General features: G+C 45.3%; 1 protein-coding gene across 2 annotated transcripts in view; it reads left to right on the top strand.

Moving 5' to 3' along the window:
* PPIH (peptidylprolyl isomerase H) overlaps positions 1-15875 on the top strand; it is a 65990-nt gene extending 50115 nt beyond the window's left edge. For both annotated transcript variants that reach the window (XM_088453964.1, XM_088453965.1), the window contains exons 7-10: positions 884-971; positions 1835-1875; positions 13499-13573; positions 15576-15875. In XM_088453964.1, coding sequence (XP_088310090.1) covers positions 884-971; positions 1835-1875; positions 13499-13567 — 198 coding nt within the window. In that variant the 3' untranslated portion in view covers positions 13568-13573; positions 15576-15875. The remainder of the gene's footprint in view (positions 1-883; positions 972-1834; positions 1876-13498; positions 13574-15575) is intronic.
* Positions 15876-16125: the final 250 nt, after the last annotated feature.

Consider the following 16125-nt stretch of genomic DNA (forward strand, 5'->3'; position numbering starts at 1 on the left):
CTGCATTGTGCCATTAGTACATAGCAACAATTCATAAAATTATGCAGAAACTGCAGTTTCTGCATAATTTTATGAAAAAAGCTTGATACATAGGGCCCATAAAGAGAAGAGAATTTTAAGCACAGTTTTGAAGATAAGTTTACTCAGGTGATCATAAACAAATTTGATGTTTTTATTACACATTTATTTAAAAATTCTCGGGGGGGAGGGGGGCAAAAAAAATAAGGCATGTAACGTACAATATTTTATAAACAAACACTCTAATCTATTAATGATTGTGTGAGGGAAACAGTTATCGTTAGCTTTGCCATGCCTTTCTTTACTGTCAAAGGAAACTAAATAGGATGACTGCTTCGTCACAATACAGTATATACTACCATTTTCATTATAAAATGTGTAAACATTTAGTTAGAATGTATTTTATATTACTGAAGTCTTACATCTAAAGTTTTTAGAATGACAAAAAAAATATTTTCGTTAAAATTTGAATTCTATTCATGTGGTCTGGATGAAAGATCTAATTGCTTTATCCCTGCCTTATGTTAAATATTTTCAGACAGTGGTTAAGGCAACACAAAGAACATTATTTAGACTCACAGCAGGCGGTTCTCTTTCTACTCCCAGACCAAATGTTGGGTAGATTGAAAGCAATCAACTGCTGTCTTCAGATACCCGTTATATACACTGAGCTAATGCTGATCTCATGCATACAGCTGAATATTTCCCACTGCACTGCTGCAAGCATTTTGCTGGCCTATAGGAATTCAGGCCTGACATGGCATGCTACCATATAATCCTATAACCTCAGTTCTGTTGCGGTCTTGTTTGCTAATGGCTCTGCATTGTATGCTTATGTAAACATGCCCTCTGTATTCCTCTGCAGGCCAACAGTGGACCTGGAACGAATGGTTGCCAGTTTTTTATCACTTGCTCCAAGTGTGATTGGCTGGATGGAAAGCATGTGGTGTTTGGTGAGTACTGGATTACACAATAGCTCCGACAACACAAACAAATTCCAACATCTGATAACAAAGCCTCTTACTGTAACTAAAGCGTTACAAACTACAATGCATCTGTTGTAGTCCCATCACTAAACTGTGTGGAGAAGCTGACAAACACGCTTCATTTCTGTCTATTGTGACATTGATGCTGTGATCAGGATACTTGCATTAAATGGAGAAAGTTTAGTGAGGGTCTAGAGCAGGGATGGGGAACCTCAGGCCTGGGGGCCGTATAAGGTCCGCGGAACCATTTGGTCTGGCCCTCTGAGTTTTTTCTGCTGGCCTCATCTGACTAGCAGTATGCCTAGAATAGCACCCTGCAGTCAGAATCTATGCAGCAGTGGCGCCTGCTGCGTCCTTAGGATGCTTCAGAAGGTCACACCGCTGCACTTACAGCTCCCGGAGCATCCTCAGGGTGCTCTGGGCATTACTGTAATCACCGGCGATTGTGGCCCTGCCCAGTGTGACATCACATGGAGGGGACGTGGTCTGCACTAGGCCCGCAAATAATGTTTTATATATATCAAAATGGCCCTCGGAAGAGAAAAGGTGCCTCGCCCTTGGTCTAGAGGAAAACTATTTATTTAAACATTGATAACTCACCTGCAGTCTATGTGGCTCAGTAAAATAGAAGACGTGAAAGGCCCCATCACACTGCAAGTTCCATTAAGGCCCAAGCGCTGAACATCTTGATCATACACAGCTGTGTGTTGCCCAAGATATGGCCTCCCGATGGCCAAGTGACCGAAGTAGCCAGTGGATGACCAGCTTTGCTCGCTGAATAAGATTATGTTTATATTGAGTCTTGATTGTGTTCATTTTTCTTTCTTCAGGTAAAGTCATTGATGGACTGCTAGTAATGAGAAAAATTGAGGTAACAACTTATTTTCTTTCAGTGATCTTTATAAACCAGTCTGCATTTTCTTTGAGTGGTGAAGTAATTCTTTAATCAGTACAGGGTGTGTCTGGAGACTTTACAAAGCCTGGGACACCTGCAGGCTTCAGCTAAGAAGTCATTTATAAATGGTCATACAAAGAGTAAAATAACCCTTATAACAGGAGGACATTATTAACCACAGTACCGTGTGCTGCTCTGATATTCTTTTTTTTTTACAAGTAATTACTGAAATGGAATATTTGCAACAAAACAAAGGAATCTGTTATGGTGTCTCCAGCTGCTCTGCTGTGTGTACCGAAGGAGTTAATTTGTTTACTTTGCTTAAAAGGCAATATTTTCAGCCAATTTCTGTTTGGTTTGGATCAAAAACAAGACAAAACCTATCCTGTGCTAGCTGTGATTAGCCTTAAAGGGACTGTATCCCTTTTTCATTTAATCTTTACTTTTTATTTGTCTAATGTAAATGTTGTGGATTAAGGTATAACAATACTCTTGTTGTATCCATTTCCCAAGGTATTGCTAGTAAAGACTGCTTGTACAGATCCACAGTTCAGTTCAGGTTCATTATTTGCCTTCCCTTCCCAACTGAGGAGTGGTAATCCTCTCACAGTACAATAGCTTGAGGGCCTGGCAAATTATATGTATTATTTCTTCTTCAGGGTCCATAGGCTCCACAGGGAGACCTTGGGGTATAGCTGGATCTGGATCCTGGGTACCACGCAGTTAAAAGCTTTAGCTCCCAGGATCCACTGGGTCCATCCTCCTCCTAACCCTGCCCGCGAGCCACAGGCACCTCAGTTCTAGTTGGTGCCCAGCCGGAGTCGGGTCACCATTTTGCGCAGGGGGTCTGATTAGCAGCCTCCAAGCTGATTTAATTTTTATGAGTCGTTAGATTTTATTATTTTCACTCTTCAGAGCAAGCAGCGGCGGACTGTCCATTGGACGTCCGCGCTGCTGCTTCGTCACCCCGCCGGCGCCGCGACGCCAGTACAGATCTGGTGATCTCGGTGGGACCCCAGAGTCTGTGCTAGCCAGACTCTGCGGACATCCCTGGACTGCTGCCAGGCTTACGGGGACAGGTAAGAGCGGATTTACGTGATCTGCGTATTGAGCAGTCTTTTACCACCGGTCTCTGGGGGTAGACCGGAGGCGGGGGCGGCAGATATGTCTGATAAGGAGGTCGAACGCACTACTGCGCCCACTCTGCTCTCCTGCAGGCGCTGCAGGAGTAGGAGAGGAGGATTTATCTCAGGATGGGCTATGTGTGGGGTTCTATCAGTTGCCTGGTCCCTCAAACCCCCCAACATTGGGACAGGATCCCCCTTGGGCATTTTTTTTCTCAGGTGCTGGCCTCCATTGCGGATCGCATGGCGGTCCCGGCCGTTTTTCCCCATATGGGGTTACCCCAAACAGCCATCTTTCCCTCTCAGGGTATCCCGCAATTATTGCAGTCTACTCCTGAGCCTCAGACTGTTGCTCCCTATCAGGGGTTACCGCTCTATATGCAATCCCCTCCGATACCTCAACAGTCTGTCATTCCACTTTAGGAATTTTCGCAAGATTTGCAACCACCCTGGGGGGATGTTTTGTCTAGTTCAATTCAGAGTTTGGCAGCTTCGCCTATGGCCTTTCAGACCATGCTGCGGATGAAAAACTTCAGAAGGCATCTAAACGTCCTTTAATGTCATCCCAGTCTACACAACTATCAGACACAGACGTGTCATCGGATGATGGGGAAGTGCCTGAGGTGTCTGATTCGGATTCTCCTGCACAGGAGTTGGAGCCTAAATCAGCTATTATGTTCCAGCTTTGGTAAGGGCGGTCCGATCCATACTTAATATAGAGGATGACGTTCATGCCCCTAAATCCAAATACCCTGGGTTTAAACAGGCAAAGGTGACTTGGCAGTTTTCCCGCTCTCTAACCAGCTGGCAGACCACATGGCGGAGTCCTGGCAATCACCTGGCAAGAGGTATCAACCGCAAAAAGAGTTTAGCCTCATGTTATCCGTTCCCTGAGGGTCATTGCAAAAAGTGGGAATCGCCACCTGCGGTAGATTGTCACGTTACTCGCTTGATTGAGAGTGCTACACTGCCTATGCCTTCCATTTCTCCCCTGAAAGATTTTACGGACAGGAATGTGGAGACATGCCTGAAATTGATTTACTCCCTCTCAGGAGCTGTAGCCCGTCCGACCATAGCTATCTTGTGGGTGGCCAAGGCCATTGAGAGCTAGGAAAATGTGTTGGAGGACACCCCTCCTCAATGAGGCCCCTGAGACTCAAAGGGCTTTAGTGGGCCACATGAGGGATGCATCCGCCTATATTGGTGAGATGGCTTTAGATGCCAGTCTAATGACTTCCAGAGTATCGGCTGCAGCCGTGTCTGCTCGCCGCTCTTTGTGGTTACGCTCCTGGAGGATGCTGATTCCAAAAAGGGCCTGAAGGCCTTGTCCTTCAATGGGGAGATATTGTTTGGTCCAGACCTGGACAAAATTGTAGACACACTGGCGAAATCTAAGTCTGCTTTTATGCCATCGGCAGCAGCGCCTTCAAAGGCTAGAACCTCTTCCTTTCGGCCCTTTCGTTCTCAAGGAAAGCCCAATGGACATTCTTTCCCTAGACAATCAGCGGCCAAGTCGACCTCTAAGCCTAAGAAACAAGCCTGGAGTGCCAGACGTCCTACTTCCAAGCCACAGGATAAACCCTCAGCCTAATGGGACGGGCCTCCCTCTTGTAGATCCCAGGGTGGTAGGCCGACTTCTTCAGTTCGCCTAGCGCTGGTGCCTCACCACCAAGGGCGCTTGGGTAAAAGAAGTGGTCTCTCAGGGGTACACCCTCTCATTCTGTCGAAGACCTCCCCACCAGTTTTTCTGCACAAGCCCCCCTCTGGACAAGACAAAGGCCTTGTAGATTCAGGAGGCCATAGAGTCCTTGCTTAAAGCAGGGGTAATTGTTCCAGTTCCACTATCTCAACGTGGGACTGGTTACTACTCTACTCTGTTTCTGATTAAAAAACCGAATGGGTCTCATCGGTCTATCCTCAACCTAAAATCTCTGAACAAGTTCCTCAGGGTGCCCAAGTTCAGATTGGAATCTTTGCGATCCATAATTCTGGCTATGGAACCTGGGGATTATATGGTGTCACTGGACATTCAGGATGCATACCTGCATGTCCCCGTAACGTCTTCCCACCAGCGTTATCTGCAGTTTGCTATACTGCAACAACACTTCCAGTTTCGGGAGCTGCCCTTTGGCCTCTCCACGGACCCAAGGGTATTTACCAAAATTATGGCTGTCATGGCAGCCCACCTACGGAGTCAGGGTATACGACCCCTGCCATACCTAGACGACCTCCTGTTGTTGGCAGGCTCTCCAAAGGTACTTCAGCAACCCTTGCACCTGACGATCGCTTGTCTACAAGCGCATGGGTGGCTGATCATCTGGAAAAAGTCCTCCCTAATTCCCTCACAGAGAATGGTGCATTTGGGAGCTCTCTGGATTCTCATCAGCAGAGGATTTTTCAAACTCCAGAAAAGATCTCCTCTCTGCAACTGTGGGTGCGCAATTGCCTGCGCAGTCTCCGGGTGTTAGTACACTCGGCGATGCAGGTTCTAGAATCCATGGTGTCCACATTTGAAATGGTGGAATAGGCCCAGTTTAATTCCAGGCCCCTGCAGTGGCTGATACTATCCAAGTGGAACGGGTTACCTCGCCGGATCAGGACTCTGGTGCTTCCTCCGGAGGTGTGTTTGGCTCTGTCTTGGTGGCTACAAACAGCTCATCTCACCAAGGTTCGCCCCTTTTGGATCCCGGACTGGGTTCTTCTGACAACGGACGCCAGTCTCCGGGTTTACGGTGCGGTGACCGGCCCACACTCTTTTCAGGGCCGTTGGACAGCGGACGAAGCAATTATTCCAATCAACGTTTTGGAACTTCGGGCTGTGAACAGGGCCTTCATGATGTCAACGCACGTTCTTCACGGAAAGGCTGTGCAGGTTCACTCTGACAACTCCACCACAGTGGCGTACATCAACCATCAAGGAGGTATTCGAAGTCGGGTAGATATGACAGAAGTATCACGCATCCTGACTTGGGCAGAGTGTCATCTCCCAGCCATCTCGGCAGTGTTCATTCCGGGAGTCCTCAATTGGGAAGCGGGCTTCCTCAGCCGTCACGACGTGCATCCGGGGGAATGGTCTCTTCACCAAGAGGTGTTTCAACTCCTAGTGGTCAAATGGGGCCTCTCAGAGGTGGACCTCATAGCCTCCAGTCACAATCACAAGTTGCCAGTGTACGGGTCCAGAGCAAGAGATGCCGAAGCAAATATAGTGGACGCTCTGTCAGTGAAGTGGAACTTCCAGTTTGCGTACCTATTTCCTCTGATATCCCTGTTTCCTCGGAAGTTCAAACAGGACAGAGGCATGGTCCTGCTGGTGGCCCCAGCTTGGCCCAGACGTCATTGGTACTCCGATCTTCGGAGTCTCTCCATCGACACTCTGTTCCTGCTATCTCAACTCCTGGATCTGTTGTCTCAGGGTCCTTGACTTTACCCGGACCTGGACCGTCTGTCTTTGACGGCGTGGCTCTTGAGACATCCATCAAGGGATTCTCTAGCTCGGTCATCTTCACCATGCTTCGGGCACGCAAGCCTGCCTTAGCCAGGATCTACCACAGAATGTGGCATACCTATTTTCAGTGGTGTCGCACAAGAGATTACGACCCTCAAGTGTTTTGTATTTCTAGAATATTGGCATTCCTTCAATCTGGTTTGGACCTCGGCCTATGCCTTGCCTCATTGAAAGTGCATGTCTCTGCACTGTGTGTGTGCTTCCGGATATCCGCACCTTTTTCCAGGGTGTCCTCCGGATTCAACCTCCCTTTGTTTCCCCAGTGGCGCCTTGGGATTTGGCGGTAGTTCTTCAGGCCCTCCAGGGTCCTCCATTTGAACCACTAGATTCGGTGGAGCTCAAGTGGTTGACAGCTAAGTTGCTTTTTCTTCTGGCGATTGCTTCGGCCAGGAGGGTATCAGAATTGGGGGCGCTCTCCTGTCTTCCTCCCTTTCTGATATTTCACCAGGGCAGGGCTGTGCTTCGCACTCGGGGTTCCTTCCTAAAGTAGTTTTTAATTTCCACATTAATCAGGAAATGATTGTACAGGCCTTTCAGTCACCATACCTCTCGGCTGGTGAGGCCTCATTGTATGTGGTCCGTGCTCTCAGGATTTACCTGGACCGGACCAGTTCCCTTCGGAAATCGGATTCCTTATTTGTACTTTCAGATTTCACAAGAAAGGATGGCCAGCCAACAATCAAACTTTTGGCTAGATGGCTTCGTATGACTATCTCAGAGGCTTACTCACAGGCAGGCCTGCCTGTTCCTGCTTCTGTTAAAGCTCATTCTACTCGGTCTATGGGCAGCTCGCCGTGGCTCCTCGGCTGTTCAGCTGTGTAAGGTGGCCACGTGGTCTTCCATTCAGACCTTTCTGAGGTTCTATGCATTTGACACCTTCGCTTCTCAGGATGCTTCCTTTGGGCATCGGATTCTCCTCTCAGTGCAGGAGCGTCACCACCCTTAAAAAGACTGCTTTGAGACATCCCCAAGGTCTTCCTGTGGAGCCTATGGACCCTGAGGAAGAAAATGAGACAGATGGTAAGAACTTACCTTTGTTATCTCTCTTTCTTCGAAGTCTATAGTCACCCGCCCTGCCGCACCTGGCTTTGTGTGGGCTCTAGTACTGGTCACCGGTTTTCAGTCTACCTTTCTGTGAGTATGAGTCTCGAGTGTTCCAGTATTCCTTCTCTCTTTTTCCTCCTTTTTTCATAATGCTATGTAGAAAGTCCTTTTCCTATGCTCCCTACGCTGAGTTATGACTGTAGAGGACTATAGTGATGGCAAGCTCTGCAGCCAAGTTTTTCATGCCGCCATAAACACACTTTATTTATAACCATTGAATAATAATTATACCATTATACATTAGCCAATTGTATTCTGGGTTGCACGGAAGACCATTTATGTTGACTAGAAACCATATCTAGATGTGTCCTATAATCTATCCTCAACACGCCACGCAGCATGACATGCCTAGCACGAGTGGGCCACAAGTTCCTGTGGAAATCTGCTATCATCAGTTGTCTTTTTTTTTTTTGCCGAAAATGCATCTAGGCCATATTCAATTAGCGGCAAAAACGGATGTGTTTTTTCGCCATCAGCGAAAAAGGCACTTTTGTCGCCAAAAAACTGCTAAATTATCACCAAGAAATCAGCTAACAGGCGAAAATGGAGACTAAAAACTGGAGAAAAGTTTTCTCCTTCCCAGACCAGGAGAAAAAAAAAAAGCACAATCCCTATTGTTTGGCTAAAAATGTGGGGATTTCTTTCAGAACCCTTTGGACACCCCATAATGATAAATTACCCCAAATTGTATTCGTAGGTTGCGCACTTTGGCAAAAAAAACGACTGCGCAAACTTTGGGTGAAAAAAAAAAAAAAGTTGATAATGACAGTAAGCTATTTTTTGCCAGGAAATTACTGTTACACGTAAATTGAGGGTACGTTAAAATGGGTGCAAATATATTTTCGTGTTGTAAAAACGCAACTTTAAAAACCGTTAAACCGCCTGCTGCGACTGCGTGCGATGTTTAAAACACTTGGCGCATCCATATCACCCCCCTGAAAAATCAGACCCATACAATTAAAACAATTTTCAACGATTTTTATTCGCCTAAAATTTGCACGGTTGTTTTTCTAAAAGTGCGCAACTTACAAAAAAATGTTTGGCTCATTTATCATTAGGGGGTGGTGTCCAAAGGGTTCTAAAAGAAATCCCTACATTTTTTAGCCAAAAATAGGGATTTTGCTTTTTTTTTCTCCTGGTCTGGGATGGAGAAAACTTTTTCCTCCAGTGATTTTTCTCCATTTTCGCCTTTTTGCGTTTTTTTCTTGCAAAAAGCTACCATTTTCGTCGCTAATTGAATACGGCCAAGTCACAATGTGATGTGACTAGGACGCCCCAGGAGGCTGTGCTGATTAATTTGATATGCGACACTTCGCATGGAATAAAGCCTCAGCCGCTGCATTGTTGCACTTTGTATGCTGATTCAGAGACTCGGTCGCACACAGATATACAAGTGTCGCTTATCAGATTAATTCGTACAGTCTCTTGGTGCATCCAAGTCGCATCACATTGCAACTTAGTAAAATTTTTCTGTGAAAAAAAAAACACCCGGCGCTTGCAGAGTGTCACGGTATCTGGCATGTCGAGATCGACTGCATCAAAGATGTGCGAGGACACATCTGTATGTTACACATAGTCCCTTATAAAGAGCCCAGATTTTCCAGCATCGTGATTATCATGGCTGTGTCCATCTAGTAGTGTGTTGTTTTCCTTACAGTGTCATAATCTTAGGGCTGTTCTTGCTGTTCGTGCTATGTATGGTAGGCCCAGGTTGAACACTCCTTTAGAAAATGATCGTTGCTCCCTGTATACAAAATGTCTCCAACACAGACAAACCACGGTCTTGGATTTTAGTTATAGGCGTCTTTAATAGCAAGACCATAGGGCAATGAACAGCAAGAACATGGAGTAATGTATTGTACATAACACTGTTTTACTGGGCATAGGATTTATCAACATGTTTTTCTGAAACTACATGTCACCTGCACTCTGGCATAAATCCATCTAGCTCACTGTAATACCTTGGCTGGAAGAGAGTTATAGATTTAGCCTAAGTACTGTGCACTCTGGTAGTTTCTGCTCCTTCCGTATTCAAACAGGCTAACTTTATATGTATTAACTATGAAGTAATATATACTACAGCAGTGATCGTGCTGAGCGAAAAAAATTGTGGATCCCAGGGACCCCTCGCTTCCAAAAATTGGGGTCCTACATCACTTTTTCTGGGTCCCGTCACATATTATGGGAGTTGAGGGCAGGCACCAGTTGGGACTGTGCTGGTGGGGTATATAGCAGTTGTGGTAAAGGCAGGGAGAAGTTGGGCTAGAGCTGCAGCTATAGGGGTGTAAGGGCAGGCAGGGCTGGGGGTAGAGTGGGGTAAGAGCAGACAGTTGTTTTTGCGACAGTGCTGGGGGGCAAGGAGGGGGCTTGGGGCAGGCAGTGCTGGGGGTAGAGAGGGGCAATGATATTTAGCAGCTGACGCAGTACTTGGGGGGCACGGTGGGGGTTATTGGAAAGCAGTACTTGGGGTAGGGAGGGGGCGAGGGTAGATAGCAGCTGGGGCAGTACTGCGGGCAAGGAGGAGGTTAGGGACAGGAAGTGCTGGGTGTAGGGAGGGGGCCAGGGTAGATAGCAGCTATGGCAGTTCTGGGGGGGCAAGGAGGGGGTTAGGGGCAGTGCTGGGTCAGGATAGAAGCTGGGGCAGCACTGGGGGTAGAGAGGGGACAAGTGTAGATAGCAGCTGGGGCAGTATGGGAGGCATAGAGGGGAAAAGAGTAGTTAGTAGCTATGGCAGTACTGTGGGCAAGGAAGAGGTTAGGGACAGGAAGTGCTGGGTGTAGGGAGGGGGCCAGGGTAGATAGCAGCTATGGCAGTACTGGGGGGGCAAGGAGGGGGTTAGGGGCAGTGCTGGGTCAGGATAGAAGCTGGGGCAGCACTGGGGGTAGAGAGGGGACAAGTGTAGATAGCAGCTGGGGCAGTATGGGAGGCATAGAGGGGACAAGTGTAGATAGCAGCTGGGGTAGTATGGGAGGCATAGAGGGGAAAAGAGTCGTTAGTAGCTATGGCAGTACTGTGGGCAAGGAAGAGGTTAGAAGCAGGCAATACTGGGTGTAGGGAGGAGTAAGGGTAGATAACTAGGGCAGTACTGGTGGCAAGGAGGGGGTTAGGAGAGGCAATACTGGGGGCAGTACTGGGGTTAGGGAGGGGGTTGGGATAGCAGCTGGGACAGAACTGAGGGTAGGGAGGAGGTAAGGATAGACAGCACATGGGGTAGTGGTTACCTCCTTGCTTTTGCTGGGAGCCCCCGTCCGGGTCACTGTTGCAGCTCCCTCCTGTCCCATGTAGTGTTCACCTTCCCTGCCTCCTGCGTGCACAGAGCTCAGCTTGCTGAAGGAGCGCCGGCTGCTAGATGGGCCCGATGATTGGCTGGGGGGAGGCGCCGCGTGATGATTGGCCACTGCAGGACACACACCGCCAGTGGGTCCTACAGGACCCGATCAGTTTTTAAAACTGGGTCCCCAGTTTGTTGTAGCGTGTAAAAACGCACTATAGCGCGCATTTTGCGATCCTTGCTAAGTGGGATTTCTGTATAGCACTGCAATAATTAGACATGTTTTAGCTAAATAATTGCATTTTTCTTTCTCCACTATTTTTTTAAGTGCAAAACAACATAACACTGCTTTTAAATAGTCTGCATCTCAATCTGCAAAAATACTCAGATTCTGTTGTTTAGGAGAATAAACTTTTTATATTGTCTTCCTTTTCCATACATTTCGGGACAGCTGTCCACTTTCATCTAGTTACCCCATGTAAATATATATTTACTTTGCTTGCATCCCAGTTTTGGTATTCACAGCTTTTTCCATGCAGTGTCACACCATTTAATGATATGACAATCCACTTCTATAGAGAACTTCTATAGAGAAATGACATACATTGTATGCAGTAGCCCTAGCTTCTCTCAATGAGAAGTCTGAGTTTTACCCGTGTACAAGGCATGCTTATTCCTTAGTATGATTACGCCAGTCGCTGTCTACGGTGACTATGGACATACTGTACATGTACATGTGTAGCAACAAGGATAGATATTTAAAAACTAGTAATAATAATTTGTCTTTGAACTGTCAGGAATAAGATTGTTATAGAGGTAGACAAGCATTGCCAATACAAGAAAAATGCTTCTGTTTGGAGATCTCCTGTAACAGACAATGATTTGGATATTGCTCACTGCAAATTGCCATATGTTACAGAAAGTTCCACATGCCTAGTTATTGACACAAACTAACTGCTCTATTAGTTAAGAAATTTAGAAAAGAAAACATTATAATATGTCAAAATTACCAAAATGAAAACTAAATTAAATAAAATAAAATAAATACAGTGCTGAATTCGGTGTTTATATGCACTATATTCTTATTGTCCCTGGGGTTTCTGTAAAACTTGAAAATAAAACCTGCACATGAAACAGGTTCTCCTAGGCGCCCTGGGACCTGTGACTACACATACCTGCTTCTTCACCACAGCCTGACTGACGGCCATCACATTTTTGGCAGCCTTAGAATATTTTTGACCAGCCACAGAAGGATACAGCTGCTGAAGTCCATTGCTTGTCACGTGATCTGTGACCACATCACCGCACAATTGGTGCCCGTTTCATGTGCAGCTACTCAGGACACATTTCCCAAACCGTTTCAATCAGAGTTTGTTTTGGTGAAAATATATCCTATAGCACTTTTTTAAGTGCCCTAACTGTTTCAGTCAGTCCAGAGATGGATTTATAGAGAAATCAAAAGGCTCACCTCCCTATAAAGGGTTAAAGGTTCCCTCGGACAGTCACCACAAATTCTTCTTAACTGTGAGTACTCACATTTTTTCTTTCTGACCAAGCTTGCACTATAGGAAGAAGGCTCTCTGGAGTGGTGCCTATTCTGACTATAAACACATTGTTAAGTATTTTATCATTATTTAAGGTTCTTCACTGAGGAACTTTGATTTCAAGTTTTACAGAAACCCTGGGGACAATCAGCATATAAAAACCGAATTCAGCACTGTGTATGTTTCATTTTATTTTATTTTAGTTTTCATTTTGGTATTTTTTATATATAAATTTTTTCTTCTTATATTGTATTTTACTTTTTATGTACATTATTAAACTGTCATTTATTAAACTGTCATTTATGGAATTGCGCCCCCATTTTCTATTCGTTATGCTGCTGTAGAATAAAAAAAAAGGATCATAGCCCAGTGTGTACTACAATAGTTTTTCCTTTATAACTCATATAGACCTTATGGTAATTATTCTTACAATCCATAACCTAGTTTAATCTAGTTTATTAGATGCACTGTAAAGCTGGTCAGAGCGACAGGACCAGGGTTCAGTTTGGTCACATAGCCGATTGAGGCCATCTAACAACCAGATTTATGTACATGTATGATAGTGGTCTGAGTACATTTGATCACTGTCTGGGCATCGCTTCCATCTGTATGCACTGCGATATTGGGGCAATTGCCTACTCTGCGTCAGTATTTCAGCGCGAGGGCAGCGCATCTAACACTCGGTGGTTAATTTTTGAGAAAATGTGATTCGAATAGCATTCAGGAATAGTACCTCTTTATGGATAGTTGATTTTAGTAAGCAGTAACACGTAAACAAAGCATGTTTCTGGCATGAGAACAAAATATCTTATTAAAGATACATGTATAGGAAAAAAGCCAGAACAAATTGTTAGACTTTGATCCATAGGAAAGTGCTGAGTTTTTGGCACACCTTCTCAGGTAACTGTAATAAAGATATGCAGGGCACTATCAGGCTTTATGGTGGTGTAGTGGGTGTGACTGTACAGTCGTTCAGGTTTATGCAGCTGTCAGAATCCTGTATGGTATAAACATTAGTACAGTATAATCTATAACTTTCTCTTTCTCACAGAATGTACCAACTGGCCCCAACAATAAACCCAAACTACCCGTCGTTGTTGCTCAGTGTGGAGAAATGTAATTAAAGGTGAGTGGTCTATTTAACTCCCCCACTGTTTTATATCAATGTTTTATGTTTTTTATATCTTTTATAACTTATAGGACTTGTTTTCCATGTATAAATTTAGATTATACGTGTTCTCTCTCAGCTTTTCATGTATCTGTCTCATACAATTCTGTAGACTGAATGTGTATTCATGGGAATACATCCAATCAATTTTTTAGGAACTTGAGACCTCACCAAGCTTATTGCGGTCACTGTACCTTGTAGATTCACAGACTGCATATTAATGCAGTTTCTCAGGGATATCACTAGCTCCTCATGGATTGCAGCACACAAAATGGCTGCCTCAACTGTGTAAGTGATCATTTCATTTGCAAAGCGCAAAATGCAACCTTGCTGTGCACATGAACCTAGGTTTCCGCCAGGAGTCATAGATCTGGGAAGCAAGATGGCTGCATTGCATAGGGGCAAAAGACAGTACAGAGGCGTTCCTCGTGAAGTACCACAATAGGTGCAGTCCAATTCACCTCATATTACAGAGCAGAAATGAGATTTAGGCCCTCATTCAGAGCCGGACGCTCTGAGCAGAGCGCTCGCTCTGAATGAGGGCCGTCCTCCATAAAAATGGAGCGTCCTCCTGGACGCTCGTATAGCTGTGGGTCACCACCCACAGCCTATACGAGCGTGCAGGTTGATGGTCGCGATGGTCTTGACCATCGCCACTGCGAGCCGGAGCCTGCGGTTGAGTTTCTCAACCGCAAGGCCCGGAGTGATTTTGGCTCTATCAGAGCCAAAATCACTCCCACTGACATCACTAGTGATGTCAGTGGGCCGGCTTCTGACGGTAGGCGTTCCCTTGGGAACGCCCCCGTCTGGGAGGCACGCCCACCAAAGGGGGCGTGCTGTCAATCAACATCGACAGCACGCCCCCTTTGATCAGACACAACGAGCGAAGGAAAGTCCTTCGCTCGTCGCGTCTCGCGCATGCGCACAACGGAGCTCCCTCCGTCGTGCGCATGCTCAGTGCACACCATCGACCCACTTGCGAGCGGACAGCCGCTCGCGAGTGGGTCTGAATCAGGCCCTTAATTTGCACAGAATATTGTTATTAGATAAAGTTTGAGTGGGTGCATTTAATAGGGTGTTCCATTCTGTGCTCAGCCAATCCCGTTATGCAATTGGACTTTAATTCTGCGTCACGTCAGAGCTGGCAGAGGTCAAGTCTTAAGGCCCCCATACATCAGAGATTGATTGCAGCAATCGTGCAATTTGCAATCGATTGTGTATAAAAATCTTTCCCTTTTTCAATCGATGCAGAATTGCCACAATCAATTGAAAAAGGGAAAGATTTTTATACACATTTATACACAATCGATTGCAAATTGCACGATTACTGCAATCAATCTCTGATGTATGGGGGCCTTTACCCTAGAGAAAACAGTTTTCATAAACAGTGCTCTGTATAAAATAAATTTAAATGCAGTGTGCTCTCCTCCTCAAGGGGAGATTAAATGAAGCCCACTTTGCAGGTAATTACAGGAGGAGAACTATTTGATGCAAGCAAAGACGAGTGAGGTTACCTCTTTGGCTAACTTGCGTTATTAAAGCACGCAAGACTCGGACAGAATTTAGCAGCTAATTGAAACTTTATACAAAAGTGTGGGATCCCCTTGCTATAAAAAACTATAAAACCATTTCCAGTTTGGTTAGTACAGATCTGGTGTCCCTTTTGCGGGGGGTGTAGAAGGCTTCCGATGTTGGGGTTCTTCCTGACTCCCCCTGGAAGTTGTCCAAGAGTCATTAACAAGGTTAGTACGAGTATAATGTACAGGGGTTCTTAAGACGTATGCTTATTATACCCAAGTCGATAGATGTATAAAACAATGAAAGTGTTATTGTCGTGTTTCTGGTTACTGATCTATGTCTTGTTTTGGCTCAATATGTAAGTGCTCACTTTAGAAATTATTTATGGTAAATCAAGTAACCTCAGTGTCGTAATTATTCACCTTGTCATATTATTTTCCAGGTATCTTCCTCCAATGCAGTTACTTTCACAAGGAGATTCAGAGGCCTGTGTTTATATTCCTATATGTGATGCAGTTGTATATAATTGTACGCAGGGGTCCTGACTTCACACACAACTGTGTTTCTAAGAAACATTTAAAATGGACCATATTTCCTTGTGAAATAAGGAGCAGTTTCTATCCATCTTTCTATTCCAAGTCTTTTATTAAAATGACACTTTGACGATCATGCATATTATTGTTTTGTTAAAATATATTGTGTTTTATATTTCTTTTTCTAATAAACAGAACCATGAGTTTAATATGTACTGTACTTAGTATATTTGGCTACTTTAGACCTTATGATTAGAGTGTTGGGACTATATTCATTCATTTTTGGACAGAAAGAATGAACATAGGGCCTGATTCAGTTGTGGACGCAATGTCGATATTTACGCAGTTGAGCGATCAGCCGACTGCGCCTGTGTTGCGGTCGCACTGCACATGCGCCAAGGTACCTTAGCGATGCCGCCCGCAGTGACGAGTTCTTTGCAAAGTGGTTGACATTCAGGG

The sequence above is a fragment of the Taudactylus pleione genome, unplaced genomic scaffold (assembly GCF_031769625.1).
Source record: "Taudactylus pleione unplaced genomic scaffold, aTauple2 ptg000604l, whole genome shotgun sequence".
Taxonomy (NCBI): domain Eukaryota; kingdom Metazoa; phylum Chordata; class Amphibia; order Anura; family Myobatrachidae; genus Taudactylus; species Taudactylus pleione.